An 18,387-nucleotide genomic window follows, 5' to 3' on the forward strand; every position below is an offset into this window, starting at 1 on the left:
CAGAAAGCATTAGCTCACCTGTTTTTCAACCTTCCCTTTCAAGTTCTCTCATTTTAACCTGCTCCTCTACACACTCCACTGGCTTCCAGTTGAAGCTTGCATCCACTACAAGACCATGGTGCTATGCTCAAACCCTACACCCCAACCCGAGCACTACGTTCTGCCACCTCCGGTCTCTTGGCCCTCACACCACTATGGGAGGGCAGCCCCCGCTCAGCCCTTCTCTGTCCTGGCACCCCAATGGTGGAATCAGCTTCCTCCTGAAGCTAGGACAGCAGAGTCCCTGCCCATCTTCAGAGAACATCTGAAACCCTAAGTCTTCAAACAGTATCTTAAATTATCCTCACCTCAACCCCCTCCCCCCAAAAATAAATAAAAAAGAACACTTAACCAGCACTTGCACTTGACATGCCCCCCCCTTCTAGCTTTGATTCTACTGACAGCTACATTATTGAACAAAAATGTACTTTCTATGCCTGTGATGTGGTTGTCCCACAGTACAATCATCTTAAGATGGCTAACTGAAGTCCCTCAGCCGAACTCTCTCCTCAACAAATATAACCAATAGATTTATACAGTGAGCCTGTATAGGTGTTCCTCCTAGAGCACCCTACTGCACGTTGTACTACAGCACAATTCATCTAAGCCTATTCCTATCCTATAAACGGGGTCAACCATGGTATCAAGAGTATAGGAAAGTTATTTCAATGACTCGGTGCAGAGCGGTAAACGCCTGAGGGCTTGGACTCGATTCATCATAGTCCCAAGGTTAAAAAAAAAAAGGTAAAAATACTTCACCCTCCCTAAAAAAAATGCCTAGGTTGGTCGGAGTTTGCTTATCAATATCTTGAGAGATCTATTGCCCCTCATCTTAAATGAATGCTGGTTTAGCCACTACTCAATGAGTGTTTTCTAAATCCTGTCTGTTTAACATGAACAACATCCCATGCCAAAAAACATTGAGGTATTCTGAAAACAAGCTAGTGGAGGAATCCTGGCCATGTTTCAGGAAAAGAAGGTCAGCTTCAAACAGGCAATCAGGGTTCTGTGAAACACTATGCAAGTCGGAGAAAAAGGAGCTACAGTATTGAAAGGATCAGTCCGTAAGCTGTCAACTCTACTGTGTTTTTTGAAGATACTAATTAAAAACTTCAAGCGCTGTGATTTTACAACTTCTTTTCAGCCTGTTCAGTGAGCGCTTCAATTGAGCCGTGTGTTTTTCACACAAACACAATACAGTAAGCCTCCACTTCTGGGAAAAAATGTGTCTGTGGTGCAAAAACATAATTTTATATTAATTTGTTTCAGGCTTGCTAGACTAATGAAAGTACTGTAGCTCAAAGGACTCATTTCAAACAATATATATGTTTTGCAGATTCCACAAATGCGTTTTTGTTTCTTTAACACTTTCCAAACCAGTGTTATCCCTCTTCAGACAATGCTTAATAATTAAGTGAGGAAAGGCCTGTTTCAATTCCCACTGTGTAGTCGTAGTGTACCTTTAGCCAATCTTTACTGATGCTTATGGTTTGTCATCTAGCCCCCTGTTTGTTATCTAGCCTAGAGTAGCTCATACTGCTTCTCTCAGCGCTTTACAGCAGCAGCAAGGTTATTGCCATTACTCCCCCCAGCCTCTCGGATGTGTGCTGGAACAGGAGGGGCATAGTCTTGGACAATGCAAGGTCATTTTCAGCTGCTGTTGATGACCATATTTTATCTCTAATATGGACTCTCATGAAGATGATGGTTGTCAGGAAGAAAAAGCCTCGCATTAACGATGGTGAAATATTGGTGCGCTTTGGGTGATTTGTTTCTCAGCAATGCATTACAGCACTGCAGTTATTGCTGATTGGGTTTTGATGACTGATAGAGCGTTGAGATTCTTGGCCCAGCCTAAGTCCATCTTTGTACCTGTCAACATCATGACTCCCGAGGTGCTTCACGGAAACATGTTTAGTGATATCATCACCCGCGCGCCTATGATTCAATCATTTTTATTTAATACCTCTGTGGTGAACTATGAAGATACCAGCTGCAAAATGTTATTGATAAAAATGTTTATGGATGAAGAGCTGATTTATGCGCACATGTTTAGTTTGTCTCATAACCACCTACATCTATACAACCTATATCATGCATCTCTTGTTGTTCTCTGTTCAAGTTATACGAGTCGACTTGATGCTCAAGGTGGGATATACAGTTAGATTAACCCTATACCTGGAAGTCTGCAGGGTTCAAAGCTCTCATCCCAGAGCTGAGCCCACATCCCTGAGCTGTCATGACGGCAACTCAAGGTGAGAGCCTTTTGAAGGAAATGTAGGTTAAATACACAGAGGAGCGGATCTTATTAACGTTTACCCAGGAGGGGAGCTGCTATTTGATCTCTACTCTGTTGCATAAACAAGAGGAGAGAGAGCCTTGAATAATCCATGTTTGTTTCAGGAAAGCACATTTCTCCTAACATCCCACTGCTGACTTGGCTGTAATCAGCTGTAATGAGAAAAGAGATTGGAGATTCTCTCAGAGTAACTATCTAGTTATCGGAGTCCTTTTGCATTTGCATGGTTTTTAATGGACAATAAACCGTGTGTATAAGTGTTTAAAATAATGAGAAAATACATGACTGATTCTAGTGCAAAATAGTTGTTTGTTTTGCAATGTCTAGATTCTTTGTAAAAAGTCCGAAATAGCCTCCCGGGTGGCGCAGTGGTTAAGGGCGCTGTACTGCCACCAGAGACTCTGGGTTCGTGTCCAGGCTCTGTCGTAACCGGCCGCGACGGGGAGGTCCGTGGGGCGACGCACAATTGGCCGGGTTAGGGAGGGTTTGGCCGGTAGGGAAATCCTTGTCTCATCGCGCACCAGTGACCGGGCGCAGTGCGCGCTAACCAAGGTTGCCAGATGCACGGTGTTTCCTCCGACACATTGGTGTGGCTGGCTTCCGGGTTGGATGGCGCTGTGTTAAGAAGCAGTGCGGCTTGGTTGGGTTGTGTATCGGAGGACGCATGACTTTCAACCTTCGTCTCTCCCGAGCCCGTACGGGAGTTGTAGCGATGAGACAAGATAGTAGCTACTAAAAACAATTGGATACCATGAAATCCCCGGATTTCAACCGAAAGCTCTGGACATTTACACCTGAATCTCGCAGCTAGCTAGTTGCTATCCATGTGACTATTGGCTTACGTCGATCCCGGAGCAAACATCAATTATTCCGGAGCAAACATCAATTATTCCGGAGCTAACTTAGCCAGCTGAAGAGTTCCATCAGCCACTCCTGGGCTACAATCGCCTATCCGGACCCATTTTACTGCCGATGCGGAGCCCTACCGGGCCTTCACGACTGTACTACCGGCGTTATCTGCCCGAGGGAGTTATCCAACTGGCCCCTCGGTCGCGACGTTACCTGAATGCCCATCTGCGGCCCGCTAATCGTTAGCTGTCTTATCGGCTGCTATCTGAATACAGTGCCTTGCGAAAGTATTCGGCCCCCTTGAACTTTGCGACCTTTTGCCACATTTCAGGCTTCAAACATAAAGATATAAAACAATTTTTTTTGTGAAGAATCAACAACAAGTGGGACACAATCATGAAGTGGAACGACATTTATTGGATATTTCAAACTTTTTTAACAAATCAAAAACTGAAAAATTGGGCGTGCAAAATTATTCAGCCCCCTTAAGTTAATACTTGCTGCCTGCTATAGACCACCCTCTGCCCCCAGCTGTGCTCTGGACACCATATGTGAACTGATTGCCCCCCATCTATCTTCAGAGCTCGTGCTGCTAGGCGACCTAAACTGCAACATGCTTAACACCCCAGCCAACCTACAATCTAAGCGTGATGCCCTCAATCTCACACAAATGATCAATGAACCTACCAGGTACCACACCAAAGCCGTAAACACTGGCACCCTCATAGATATCATCCTAACAAACTTGCCCTCTAAATACACCTCTGCTGTTTTCAACCAAGATCTCAGCGATCACTGCCTCATTGCATGCATCCGTAATGGGTCAGCGGTCAAACGACCTCCACTCATCACTGTCAAACGCTCCCTGAAACACTTCAGCGAGCAGGCCTTTCTAATCAACCTGGCCGGGGTATCCTGGAAGGATATTGATCTCATCCCGTCAGTAGAGGATGCCTGGTTAAACTTCCTCACCATCTTAAATAAGCATGCCCCATTCAAGAAATTTAGAACCAGGAACAGATATAGCCCTTGGTTCTCTCCAGACCTGACTGCCCTTAACCAACACAAAAACACCCTATGGCGTTCTGCATTAGCATCGAACAGCCCCCGTGATATGCAACTTTTCAGGGAAGCTAGAAATCAATATACACAGGCAGTTAGAAAAGACAAGGCTAGCTTTTTCAAGCAGAAATGTGCTTCCTGCAACACAAACTCAAAGTTCTGGGACACTGTAAAGTCCATGGAGAATAAGAACACCTCCTCCCAGCTGCCCACTGCACTGAAGATAGGAAACACTGTCACCACCGATAAATCCACTATAATTGAGAATTACAACAACAAACAGATTACCGACCATTTCGAATCCCACCATACCTTCTCCGCTATGCAATCTGGTTTCAGAGCTGGTCATGGGTGCACCTCAGCCACGCTCAAGGTCCTAAACGATATCTTAACCGCCATCGATAAGAAACAATACTGTGCAGCCGTATTCATTGACCTGGCCAAGGCTTTCGACTCTGTCAATCACCACATCCTCATCGGCAGACTCAACAGCCTTGGTTTCTCAAATGATTGCCTCGCCTGGTTCACCAACTACTTCTCTGATAGAGTTCAGTGTGTCAAATCAGAGGGTCTGTTGTCCAGGGCCTCTGGCAGTCTCTATAGGGGTGCCACAGGGTTAAATTCTTGGACCGACTCTTCTCTGTATACATCAATGATGTCGCTCTTGCTGCTGGTGAGTCTCTGATCCACCTCTACGCAGACAACACCATTCTGTATACTTCTGGCCCTTCTTTGGAGACTGTGTTAACAACCCTCCAGGCAAGCTTCAATGCCATACAACTCTCCTTGCGTGGACTCCAATTGCTCTTGAATACAAGTAAAACTAAATGCATGCTCTTCAACCGATCGCTGCCCGCACCTGCCCGCCTGTCCAACATCACTACTCTGGACGGCTCTGACTTAGAATACGTGGACAACTACAAATACCTAGGTGTCTGGTTAGACTGTGAACTCTCCTTCCAGACTCACATCAAACATCTCCAATCCAAAGTTAAATCTAGAATTGGCTTCCTATTTCGCAACAAAGCATCCTTCACTCATGCTGCCAAACATACCCTTTTAAAACTGACCATCCTACCAATCCTTGACTTCGGCGATGTCATTTACAAAATAGCCTCCAATACCCTACTCAATAAATTGGATGCAGTCTATCACAGTGCCATCCATTTTGTCACCAAAGCCTCATATACTACCCACCACTGCAACCTGTACGCTCTCGTTGGCTGGCCCTCGCTTCATACTTGTTGCCAAACCCACTGGCTCCAGGTCATCTACATGTACCTAATGAGAAAATCAAAAGAAATCAGCCAAGACCTCAGAAAAAAAATTGTAGACCTCCACAAGTCTGATTCAACCCTGAACTCATTTTACTGTGGATATAGATACTTTTGTACCCGTTTCCTCCAGAATCTTCACACGGTCCTTTGTTGTTCTGGAATTGATTTGCACTGTTCGCAGCAAAGTACGTTCATCTCTAGGAGACAGACCGCATCTCTTTCCTGAGCGGTATGACGGCTGCATGGTCCCATGGTGTTTGTAGTTGTGTACTATTGTTTGTAAAGATGAATGTGGTACCTTCAGGCATTTGGAAATTGCTCCCAAGGATGAACCAGACTTTTTCTGAGGTCTTGGCTTATTTCTTTGGATTTTCCCATGATGTCAAGCAAAGAGGCACTTTTCAGTTTGAAGGCAGGCCTTGAAATACATCCACAGGTACACCTCCAATTGACACATATTATGTCAATTAGCCTATCAGAAGCTTCTAAAGCCATGACATCATTTTCTGGAATTTTCCAAGCTGTTTAAAGGCACAGTCAACTTAGTGTATGTAAACTTCTGACCCACTGGAATTGTGATTACAGTGAATTATAAGTGAAATAATCTATCTGTAAACAATTGTTGGTAAAAATGACTTGTGTCATGCACAAAGTAGATGTCCTAACTGCCTTGCCAAAACTATAGTTTGTTTACAATACATTTTTGGAGTGGTTGAAAATGAGTTTTAATGACTCCAACATAAGTGTATGTAAACTACCGACTTCAACCTTTGTGTGTGTGGATAGACATCTATTTAGGGGCTATAGGAACACTGAACAGCCTGACTGCAACCCTGCCTATGCACAGTACAACCCATACCATCCCCAACTGTTTAGGGGCTATAGGAACACTGAACAGCCTGACTGCAACCCTGCCTATGCGCAGTACAACCCATACCATCCCCAACTGTTTAGGGGCTATAGGAACACTGAACAGCCTGACTGCAACCCTGCCTATGCACAGTACAACTCATACCATCCCCAACTGTTTAGGGGCTATAGGAACACTGAACAGCCTGACTGCAACCCTGCCTATGCACAGTACAACTCATACCATCCCCAACTGTTTAGGGGCTATAGGAACACTGAACAGCCTGACTGCAACCCTGCCTATGCACAGTACAACCCATACCATCCCCAACTGTTTAGGGGCTATAGGAACACTGAACAGCCTGACTGCAACCCTGCCTATGCACAGTACAACTCATACCATCCCCAACTGTTTAGGGGCTATAGGAACACTGAACAGCCTGACTGCAACCCTGCCTATGCACAGTACAACCCATACCATCCCCAACTGTTTAGGGGCTATAGGAACACTGAACAGCCTGACTGCAACCCTGCCTATGCACAGTACAACCCGTACCATCCCCAACTGTTCTCACACCCAAACACACACACGATTGAATGTCAAGGCGTGTTGCTTCCACAAAATAGTTTTATTATTAAAAAATATAACTAGCCTACTTGCACAAGCACATTGAGACAAGTTACCAGAACACTTGAACTGTTGATAATCCTCTGTCAAATTTAAGAAGTGCATCCACAAAAATAAGCTGCGATTATCAAAATGATAACTCTTGTATTGGTTTCTGCTGGAGAGTGGCAACTGTTTAGACATCTAGAGGCTGTTCTTTGTTCCCAGGCAATTTGAAGCTAATGAAATGGTGCGCTGGCTGATGAACAGGCTGCACATCTATATAACGAAACAAACCTCCAGCTCACATTGACCAGCTCAAATCGCATCAGACAGAAATGGCTTTACTGTTTTTCAGACTGCCAGTTGTGTTATGTACACTTGAACCGGTCCAGAGGACTTTACAATGCTCAGCCACTTGAAACAAACTGCTGTCAAACAAGGTAACACAAGCAAAGGTGCAATTGAGTAGTGAAGAAGATAGTGTAAGACATTAGAACAAAATAGGAAAGCATGTTAGCTTGCCAGAATAATGTTTTTATAATTAGGTCCACAAATATCCTAGACAAATGTGTACAGTTATCTGCGGAGTTGTAATGAGGAAATCCTGAAGCATGATTTTAAACATGACAAAAACAATAACGTGTGCAAGCCTTTCCCGATTTTAAAGTAAAATTGTTTATGCCTCTGGAATTGTGTGCTTTAGAATAATAAGGTTGAAAAGCCAACGCTGGAAAGCTGCATCCTACTGTAAACGATTGCCTAGTTTACTCAACTTAGTCTTGCACAACAAACAATGAATCCATAAAACATTTGCGAATATAGAATTTATATACAAACACGTACAATAAAAAGTAAACCGCATGAAGTACAACACTGGATCAAACTTGACATGAGTCGATTTGGCACTTTCTCAAACACATACAGTACCAGTCAAAAGTTTGGACACCTACTCATTCAAGGGTTTTTCTTTATTTGTACTATTTTCTTCAAAACTATGAAATAAGACATGGAATCATGTAGTAACCAGAAAAGTGTTAAACAAATTATTCAAAGTAGCCACCCTTTGCCTTGATGACAGCTTTGCACACGCTTGGCATTCTCTCAACCAGCTTCATGAGGTAGTCGCCTGGAATGCATTTCAATTAACAGGCGTGGCTTATTAAAAGTTCATTTGTGGAATTTCTTCTTAATGCATTTGAGCCAGTCAGTTGTTGTGACAAGGTAGGGGTGGTATACAGAAGATAGCCCTATTTGGTAAAAGACCAAGTCCATATTTTGGCAAGAACAGCTCAAATAAGCAAAGAGAAATGAAAGTCCATCATTACATGAAGGTCAGTCAATACATAAAATGTCAAGAACTTTGAAGGTTTCTTCCAAGTGCAGTCGCAAAAACCATCAAGCGCTATAACTGGCTCTCATGAGGACCGCCACAGGAAAAGAAGACCCAGAGTTACCTCTGCTGCAGAGGATAAGTTCATTAATAAGATCAATTGATGCCGCATCGGGGCGGCAGGTAGCCTAGTGGTTAGAGCGTTGGACTTGTAACTGAAAGGTTGCATGATCGAATCCCCGAGCTGACAAGGTAAAAATCTGTCTTTCTGCCCCTGAACAAGGCAGTTAACCCACTGTTCCTAGGCCGTCATTGAAAATAAGAATTTGTTGTTAACTGACTTGCCTAGTTAAATTAAGGTTAAATAAAACATTTAGAGTTACCAGCCTCAAATTGCAGCCCAAATAAATGCTTCACAGAGTTCAAGTAACAGACACATCTCAACATCAACTGTTCAGAGGAGACTTGATTTGAAACCATTACTAAAGGACACCAATAAGAAGAATAAACTTGCTTGGGCCAAGAAACACAAGCAATGGACATATGTCCTTTGGTCTGATGAGTCAAATTTGAGATTTTTGGTTCCAACTGCCGTGTCTTTGTGAGACGCGGATGATCTCCGCGTGTGTGGTTCCCACCGTGAAGCATGGAGGAGTGATGGTGTGGGGTGCTTTGCTGGTGACACTGTCTGTAATTCATTTAGAATTCAAGGCACACTTAACCAGCATGGCTACCATAGCATTCTGCAGCGATACACCTTACCATCTGATTTGCACTTAGCAGGACTATCATTTGTTTTTTAACAGGACAATGACCCCAAACACACCTCCAGGCTGTGTAAGAGCTATTTGACCAAGGAGAGTGAATGTACTGTATCAGATGACCTGGCCTCCACAATCACCCAACCTCAACCCAATTGAGATGGTTTGGGATGAATTGGACCGCAGAGTTAAGGAAAAGCAGCCAACAAGTGCTCAGCATACGTGGGAACTCCTTCAAGACTGTTGGAAAAGCAATCCTCATGAAGCTGGTTGAGAGAATGCCAAGAGTGTGCAAAGCTCTCATCAAGGCAAAGGGTGGCTACTTTAAAGAATCTAAAATATAAAATATTTATTCATTTTGTGGTTACTACATGATTCCATATGTGTTATTTCATAGTTTTGATGTCTTGACTCATATTCTACAATGTAGAAAATTGTAAAAAATAAAGAAAAACCCCAGAATAAGTAGGTGTGTCAACTTTTGATAGGCACTGTATGTGTTGTATGTTTTCAGTTTGTTAACGAGGGCACATTCACATTCTTGTCTTCATTTATTGCATTCATAAGGCCTGGCAGGGGTTGGGGAAGTGTGTTATTGTACGGATGCTCGTCCGGTCCCCTCTGCTCTATCCCTGGCATGTTACTTGGGGTGTGAAACCTGCCCCTTCCGGGCTTCCAGGCCCTAAAGTGATTCCTGTGGCGATGCCCCCGTTGTGCAGGCAGCCGCCTGAAGGTGGCGAGCTGGGCTTAGCCATCTGCTCTCCCCATAGGAAACAATGTGTGAGAGAATGAGAGGGCCACTGCCGGGGCCTGTCACCAGGGCAGCCATTTCAGGCCGGAGACAACCTACCTCCCTCTCCTCTCAGCCGTGTTAGACACACATGAGAATGTGACTGTGTTAATGTGCAATAGCACCCTTGACATATGAGTAGGCAGCAGGGGTGGTGTGTCAGTGTGTGTGTTGGCCAGCATGCTCTCAACATGCAAAAGTGTTCCCTGTCAGTCAAAGAGAAAGTCCACGTGACTTCAGTAAAAGGGGGATATAGGTAGAGAGAAGTGGTAAAAGAGAGATTGACAGGAAGGAAAGAACAGAATGGCACAGAACGTCCTTGAACTTCAGCTGCAGGGTCTCCTGCAGGTATTACATGGTAGCATATGCACTGCTGACGGACTTGGTAAACAAGTCACATGTGGAGGAATGACTCAAACCATTTCTGGATTTGGAGGCAAGTCTGCCACACCACTGCAGTCAACCATGACCGTTCAAAGCCTCTCTCTATGCCATCATACAATTCCAATAATCAGACAGATTTGTCAAAACACAGCCATTTTCCCCATCAACTCTAATTGCACGTGAAAGACACTAAGGAAGGACAACAAAAAGAGCGCAGTTCCCAGACAGACCTGGGTGTAACAGTGGCTTGGTGCCTCATGTCACTGGGCTAATAAAGGGGATTAGAGGAGCAGCTCTGTGTGTGTTGAGGTTCTGCACAAGGTTTATGGGGCCATGCAGAGAGAGAGAGAGAGAGAGATGCCCCTCTACCCAACCTCAAAGCACTGGTTGACACAAACACACCCCAGACAATGAAGACATTAGGGCACAGGATTCCGTTTCCATGGCAGTGAGGAGGCAGACAGCAGGATGAAAAGCACATGCAGCCCAGTGTGTCAAAAAGGTACAGTGTGTGTTTCTGAGCATGTGTTTGGGTTTCTGTATCTGTGTGTATGTGTGGGGTTTTGTATCTGTGTGTGGGTGTTTGTACTCTATGTGGGTGTGAACTGTATGTATGTGGGGGTGTGTGTTCATTTTGTATGCCTAATGCATGAAATCAGTAGCGTGTAGCCTAGCCCAAGAAGGCAGCTTGTTTTGGGAGCTAAATGGGAAAGCAACAAACATGTCAGACTTTCCACTCTGCTGGAGGGGGAGGCTCTCTCTCTCTCTCTCTCGCTCCGTTTCTCCCTCTCTATGTGTGTCTACCTGCAGGGTGAGATCCAGGGGTGGGTTTGTCTGCAGTTCTGTTCCATAGCCCAGCACCCTACTTACTCATCCTGACAGTCCTCTTTTGAACCATTTCCCCGGGAAGGATAATGTACTACGTCTTTTTAGGCACAGGCATTGTGTTTGGTTACACTACGTACGTCTCATTCTCTACCAGGCAGGCATTCCTCTGCATTATACACAGACAGGCTCCAGACAGCATGCTTAGGCAAAATATCAATGTCTATTCGCTACCAAAAATAAGACAATTTATTAAATCAGTTCCAACAACTACCATATCTTGTGGATGGTTGAGAACTACAATGGCTGGCTAATGAAAAGGGAATTCCACGTACTGTTATTGCCTCTTTGAGACAATAATATCAATATTGACGACTTAGCAAACTAAATGAATGCTTATCAATTCAAACCTTTGGCGAGGAAAAGGAAAGGAACCGGAGGCTTGCTATCAGCTAACCCATTCCCCCGGGAACTCGTGTGATTTACTGATGATCGCTGGGGTATCTGCATTTGTTCAGCTGCGTCTCCCCTCCCATTCTGCAGCGCCTTCCTTCGTCCTCTGGCTGCGCTGCATTTCACATTCACCATCCGTCTGTCTGTTCCAAGGAGCTGCTCAGGGAATACCTCCACTGCTTGTGCTCATAGAACAGAAAGCAAAGAAAGAGGGGAGAGAGAGAGAGCTACAATGGGGGGGAAGAAAAAACCCACCCTCAAAGTCCTTCCCCCTCCTCTCTCTCCTCCTCTTTAAGAGCTTGGTTGGTTGGTGAACTACATGTAAGACGCAGCGGTTTTCCCAAACTGCCAAACAGTAGCGCATGGCGTGCAGTGTTGCTTTAGCCTACACATAGTCCTGCAGACTGTAGCCTGTTTTATTGTCTAGTGGGGAGAGGGAGCAGTACTGGTGCTGGAGCTGGTCCTGCTGCTGTTGCTGTAGGAGGTGCTGTTGCTGCTGCAGTAAGAGTTTATCAGGGGGCGGCAGCAAGATCATGTCCTGGTGGCCGGGCCTCTTCCCCGGGCACGACACGCAGAAGATGGACCCCCCCACAAAGAGGAAGCCTGCCGACAGGAAGGCCACGTACACGGCGCCCCCGGGCTCAAACTTATTGCTCTCGTGCACGCTGCGGTCCAGGAAGTTAGTGATGACCTCTTTGGTGAACCAGGAAGCGGGCACCAGGCACAGGAAGCCGGCAGCGATGAAGCAGCCCCCGCTGGCGATGGCCGCGTGCCTCTTGGCGCGCCGGCCGCCCCCCCAGCGAGTACATTTGAGCCCCAGGGATGCCAGGCACAAGCCCATGGCAGCCATCACACAGGACAGCACCATGGTGGTGCGGGCAGTCTGCAGGTAGGCGGGCAGCGACAGCACCGAGTACTTCAAGGTGCAGCTGAACATGCCGGTGCTGTACCAGGTGCAGTCCATCCACAGCCCCTGCATCTGGGAGATGGCCGTGATGATGTTGGAGCCTACATCGGCGCTCACCTTCCAATTGGGCAGCAGCGTAGCCATCATGGCCCCCATGATGCCCAGCAGCGCCAGGACGAAGGCAAAGATCTGCATGCCTGTGGATGCCATTCTCCTCCTTCTGCCGTGGCCCCCTACTCCTCCAGTTACCATCCACCCAGCCCCAGCCAGGCACCTCGGCTCCTCACCCCAGACGGCTGTAGAGGATTCTGATGCTAGAGCTGGCAGCAGCCGACGACTCAGTTCCTCAGTGCCGGCTCCAATGGACTGTAGAGGAAAGAAGACAAGAATGAGAAATTGAATCAAGCAGGTCTCTCTGTCTGTCTTTCTCTTTCCCCTCACTTACCCCACACACGCACAGACTTTTTTTTACAAGAACAAAGGAGAGCGTGAAACCGGACCAATTGGAGAGAGAGACCGCTCTGGCTGATTATTGGAGAAGGAGACACAGGTTTTAGTGCGTCTGGGCATTTTCTGTTGCGCCTGCCTCTTCCTTATGCCAGCGCCTCAACTGTTACTGGAGAGGAGAATGAGTTTCTGATATTTGCAACGCTCAATATGTGGACTTAAAGCTGCAGTGTCCTCTTCACCTCACTACAATAAGGTTACCCAACCACAGTGACTTCAACATATTAACACAAGGTAAATTCTTACATTTTGAAATAATTTTACACTGATACAATAATATAGATTTTCGTTTTTAAAAATGGTAAAAGTTTGAAATTAGACCGTTTTTTTTCTCCTTTTTAAGACATTCTCAAAATTGCCAGTATTGCTTTTAATTTAAAATGTATTGATTATTCTTGCCTGCAGAAAGTGTACAAGGGCAAACAAACCATCGGTTAATTAGAATTGTTTACAATGTACAGCAAGAGAGAGCAATGTTAAGGTCCTTACCTCGGCTGGTGCAGAGCTCCTTTTTGACGCGTCAGGTTGTTCGCAGTGATTTCTGTAAACACAAAAACACTGGGTGAGGAGGGGGCGATGAGGATTTCAGCCTTAGGGAAGCCATTCATTTCATCCATTTCCTTAGCAACAGTATATTAGAGGACATCATAGTGGTGGACCACACATGCTTGCTTGGCGCTTCTGAAGATGGGTTGCGTTGCTTCCCTTTCAGTGACGTAGAATACTCTCTCTACGTCACTTTGGTCGTGAGCTGAGCTAATACAAAATAGTGTGTGGACCGTTAAATTCACTACGGCAAACAGTACACCAGCTTTACACTCACACCGTACCTGGTTGTGTATGTGTGTGTAAACTATGGTCGTTACATTATAATTGAGTTGGTGTTGGCAGTGTGCACTTGTCACTCGATGCTTCGTATATGCAGCAGGTGATGAACAAGCAGACGTGTTGTCATGGACCAGCTAAGTCAAACCGCAATCAATCATGAGCCAGAGCTTCTTCATTCCAATATTGACCCATATTATTAGCTGGCTACAAGACGTTGCATCTAGCTAGCGGATTGTTTGTCATAACTAGCTAGATTTACATTTAAGTCATTTAGCAGACGCTCTTATCCAGAGCTGGCTAGCTATTGATCTGAAACAGTGCGCATTGTTGGCTTACGTTAGCGTTACATTAATTATCTATTAACGTTAGCCTAGCTAGCTAAACTGTTCACAAATGTTTTACATTTAGCCTAATAATGTGACAGATACCCCTGTTTTCATAATGACACCGATCATGCTTCACTGGTCTTACCTCCATACTCAAATGTTTGAGCAAAATAAATGACAACTTTGGCTAACTTTACTTACCTCTAACTATTGAAACTCCAAAATAACGGAATAGTCTAAACGGGATCATTGGGACGTCCCAACTCCCTTTGAAGTTGACGTTTACAACTGGTAAGATTGGGGTTAATGTTAGGTAAAGGTTATGGTTAGTTCTAGGGTAAGGGTAGGGACGTCTCAAGTTTTTCATGGACAGCACAACCCCCAAATAACGGTCCACGAGCTGCCGAGTTTCTTTCAACCATGGGATTCGTAATAATGAACCCATTGCACCCTGCGAAGTATTGTTTAATCAACATGATCTTTACCGGTCTACCCAACGCCTACAATCTCATGTCAGATATACTGAAAACAATAGGCATACAATATTACAATAATAACCATTAGAACATTTCATAGTGGCTTCTTTTATTTATGTGGTAGGAGTACATCAACGGGTCAGAGCAACACTGTTTTGTTAACACCCCACTATGCCAAAACTGACCATCCCTAGAGCAGTTAGCATCAGCAACCACTCAACGGAAGGCTAAACTCACAGCTGCTACCCCCTGCTCATCCCTCTTCCACTATTCTGCAGAGGATGTCTAGTCTAGAATGACAATGAGAGTGAAAAACAGACCGGGCTAAAGTACATGATAGCCTTTAACGCAGATGTGTGTTTCCATAATGCTGCTGCATGGGTAAGATCATCATAAACAGCCGAACCATGAAGGAAATCATCTCCCCTCTCTCTCCCCACCTGTAATGACTAAACAGGAGTTGAGTGGGTGATTGATTGGTTTGGTGATTGATCTGCTTGTTTAATTTGGTCCAATGGTCTACCTCCATTTTGTCCCCCCGCAAGATAGCGCTCAGAGACTATTTCTGCAGATAAGACACAATAACAGCATGCACACAGCCTCACACACACACACACACACAATACCACAGTATTACCTGACGACTTGGCTGCTGACCTTCAGACTTCATACCGCAGGCCGTTGTGGGTTGGTGCGGCAGGATGAGAAAGAGCCACACTCATTTCTACACAGTAGTGTGTTTGAGTGTGTTTTACCGATGAGATTCTGATTCTGGTATTCTATGGGGAATAAAATAAATAACAGGGACGGGAGAGGGGGGCTGTGAGGAACCGCAGTTAACATGTACCCAGGGAGTGATGTGTGATGTGTGAAGACATGGCAGGCTATTATAAGCATGGTCCCTTCTTTCTCACCTCGTAGCTCAGTCCTCCACAGTATAGCTCCAAGGCATGACTGGACACAGAGATGGCCCTTTCCTCAGATGTGGGATTTTATTGTTCAATTTTCATATTGTTTATTTCACGGTGTAATTGCTTTTGTGCTCATCATTTTGTAGAAAGAAGCCTTATTATTCGGTTATGGTCAGAAGTGTCACCTGATAGGTGCCATGTAGTTGTCAACACAATCTTGTCCCATGTATGGGCTTGCCCATTTTCAACATGCAGGACTTTAGTAAACTGTCAGAAAACAGACATAATATGAAATGAATTATAATGTTTTCTCTATTAGTTCAAGTTTTATTTGTCGCATGCACAAGTACAGTGAAAACTTACAAGGCCTACATTTACTCCCAAGTGTACCAAGTGGTCAGACATTTTGAGTGTTTTTAAATGTCATGTAAAAACAGGGTAGACTCCATTTTGTTTGTTTGGTAGGCAAATTTTTCCCCCAGTCCTCATCTCTCTTCTCGTGACCTTGTGGAATTCTTAATTTTTGCCTAGTGGTATTCTCTACTGTGATGTTGGAGAGTGTTCCTTGGGAAAACATCTCAGGGGACCTGAGAATGAGATGGGCATGGATCAGGAGATGTTCTTGGTTTGCCTGTGCTGTGTGCCCAGGGCTGATCTGCGAGCGTGGGAAGCCCTGGCAGACAGCACAGCGCAGCAAGGCACAATGACAGGGCCCCCTCCAGCAAGATCTGCCTATAACTTTAGATTTAGTGGTGCTGACTGCCTAGTGTCTACTCCTCCTGAGCCTGTCCTCCCCAGCTGCTGATGTAATGGAGGTTGTCTTCTGAAGGTATTGTTATGATTAATGCATCTCTTTCCCCTTGGAGGAATCTTACCTTTTTTTTATCTTCTTTTAACTTTCTGTATTCCCCAGCTGAGTATCCCATTGTTCCTTCCTCCCCCCTCAGAACCTGCAGCAGTTACGTAAAGAGAAATGCAGGTTGCTCAGGTGGTATCGGCTAGCCACCCCGAGGGCCTGCCATCTCATCTTGGTTACGCTCAGAGGGAGATGACAAATTATTGCTCAAACACCATTGGGTAAAAGAGAAGACTCTGGGGAAAGGAGTAGAAGGTGGAAAATGGGCAAGGGGACGAGGGGACTTGGAGCTACAGGGCAAACGCCAGTGTCATAGAGTCCCTGCAGAGCTCTGAGAAGGTCATACAGATGACACCATTCCATATTATTGAGATGAATTGGGTCAGGGTCACTGAGGGGGACAAAGGCAGAGCTGGGATTTTTCAGATGTGTATCGTGATACCTTGCCAGATATGGAGGGAAAGACTACGTGCGTGTAAAAGAAAGGTTGAGTTGGTAAGATTATTTAGCATACAATATTATTGTGCAAGAGGGAAAGTTGGTTGGTTCAAAGTCTCTGTAAATGTTTGACATTTAAAAAAGGCAGGAGGACTAAATTAGCCACGGAGAGAGCTGGATCATTTTTCTTTATGTAGATCCTTATATAATGAGCCAATTTGTAGTAGCAAAATTCATCTAGATATCAATAGGGGTTATGATTTGCTTCTTTCCGCGCCGTTAAAAAGCATGTTCGTTACATCATGAGGTCCTATTTGCATTCCCATCATCCCAGTCTCCTCCAGCCAGGCCTCATCATACACCCTCCCACCAGCTGAAAGGAAGGGGGATGACGGATGACAGTGAGAACCAGGGAGAGATATTAATGTGGTCACAGAGGCAATAAGTCGGTCTCAGATTCCTAGTTCACCATCTCCCACTACATGCAGCCTATTTGAGCAGGAGCATTTTCAAAGCACTGGCATGCAGTGTGGAGGAGGCAGCACGTGCATTTAAGATGGAAGTTTCTTGTGTGTTAAGGTTATCAGAGGAGGATTAATGGCAGGAGGGGATATATTACAGCAGAGCACCTAGTGAGGCCATGTAGCGGGCCGTCGTTCATAAATCACAAGGCAAAGTGAATCGGACAAGCCTATTGGCTGAAACGCTGCTGCCTGTATAGTCTGAATATCGACATCCCCCTGCTCCTTTTAAATCATGAAGTGCGGAAAATAAATGGCCTAATTACTCCGGGAGAGTGAAATTAAAGCCATTCTTTTCTATTACCTCTCGAGACCAGATGGTGGTCTGATGCTGCATCACTCAGTGTGTGTGTGTTGCTAAAGGTACACTGCAGTACCAGGGTATGAGACTACACCTCATCCTAGCATGTTTGGGTAACCGGTGGAAGAATAGATTTTCCTAATGTCAGCCTCGTTCCGCCCAATTGATGCCGATGAGTCAATTTCTCATGAAGGCTCCTGTCACAAATACTATTTCCAGCCCCAGTGTATCACAAAGCAATGCAGTGCTTCTTCTCCCTGCCCTGAAAGTCTATTGTAACTGGTGTCCAAAACCTTCTCGTCTTCCTCCAACTCAGTTTCTTAAACTGTGTCGGGACAAAGTGTGCACGTGAGAGGTGAGTTGTGAGTTATGAGAATGCATCTATAATCACACACAATTTCTTCTTAATATGGGTTGTTGGAGGACGATTTGGGTCACGGGAGGACAGTACATTTTTTAAATTCGGGTCCTGAGCTGAAAACGTTTAACACCTGCTCTAACTTACAGTGCATCTGAAATTATACAGACCCTTTGACTTTTTTTGGGGGGGGGGGATTTTGTTATTCTAAAATAGATCAAATAGTTGTTTTCCCCCTCATCAATCTACACACAATACCCCATAATGAAAAAGCAAAAAGTTATTTTTTGCAAATGTATTTCAAACTGAAATCACATTTACATAAGTATTCATACCCTTTACTCAGTACTTTGAAGCACCTTTGGCAGCGATTACAGCCTCGAGTCTTATTGGGTATGACGCTACAAGCTTGGCACACCTGTATTTAGAG

The 18,387-nt window shown here is 45.0% G+C and overlaps 2 protein-coding genes across 2 annotated transcripts in view; one reads left to right on the forward strand and one right to left on the reverse strand.

Moving 5' to 3' along the window:
* Positions 1 to 18,387, forward strand: part of tfb1m (transcription factor B1, mitochondrial) — a 42,018-nt gene that overhangs the window by 18,358 nt on the left and 5,273 nt on the right. The gene's annotated exons all lie outside the window — the stretch shown is intronic.
* Positions 6,996 to 12,769, reverse strand: LOC115138392 (claudin-20-like). The gene has a single exon (XM_065025657.1). The coding sequence runs from the start codon at positions 12,685 to 12,687 to the stop codon at positions 11,914 to 11,916; it is 774 nt and encodes a 257-aa protein (XP_064881729.1). The 5' UTR covers positions 12,688 to 12,769; the 3' UTR covers positions 6,996 to 11,913.

Source organism: Oncorhynchus nerka, linkage group LG12 (genome assembly GCF_034236695.1).
Source record: "Oncorhynchus nerka isolate Pitt River linkage group LG12, Oner_Uvic_2.0, whole genome shotgun sequence".
NCBI lineage: Eukaryota > Metazoa > Chordata > Actinopteri > Salmoniformes > Salmonidae > Oncorhynchus > Oncorhynchus nerka.

Bases quoted from the DNA above. Each gene is read 5' to 3' on its own strand.
- LOC115138392 (XM_065025657.1), bottom strand. From the start codon at position 12,687: ATGGTAACTGGAGGAGTAGGGGGCCACGGCAGAAGGAGGAGAATGGCA.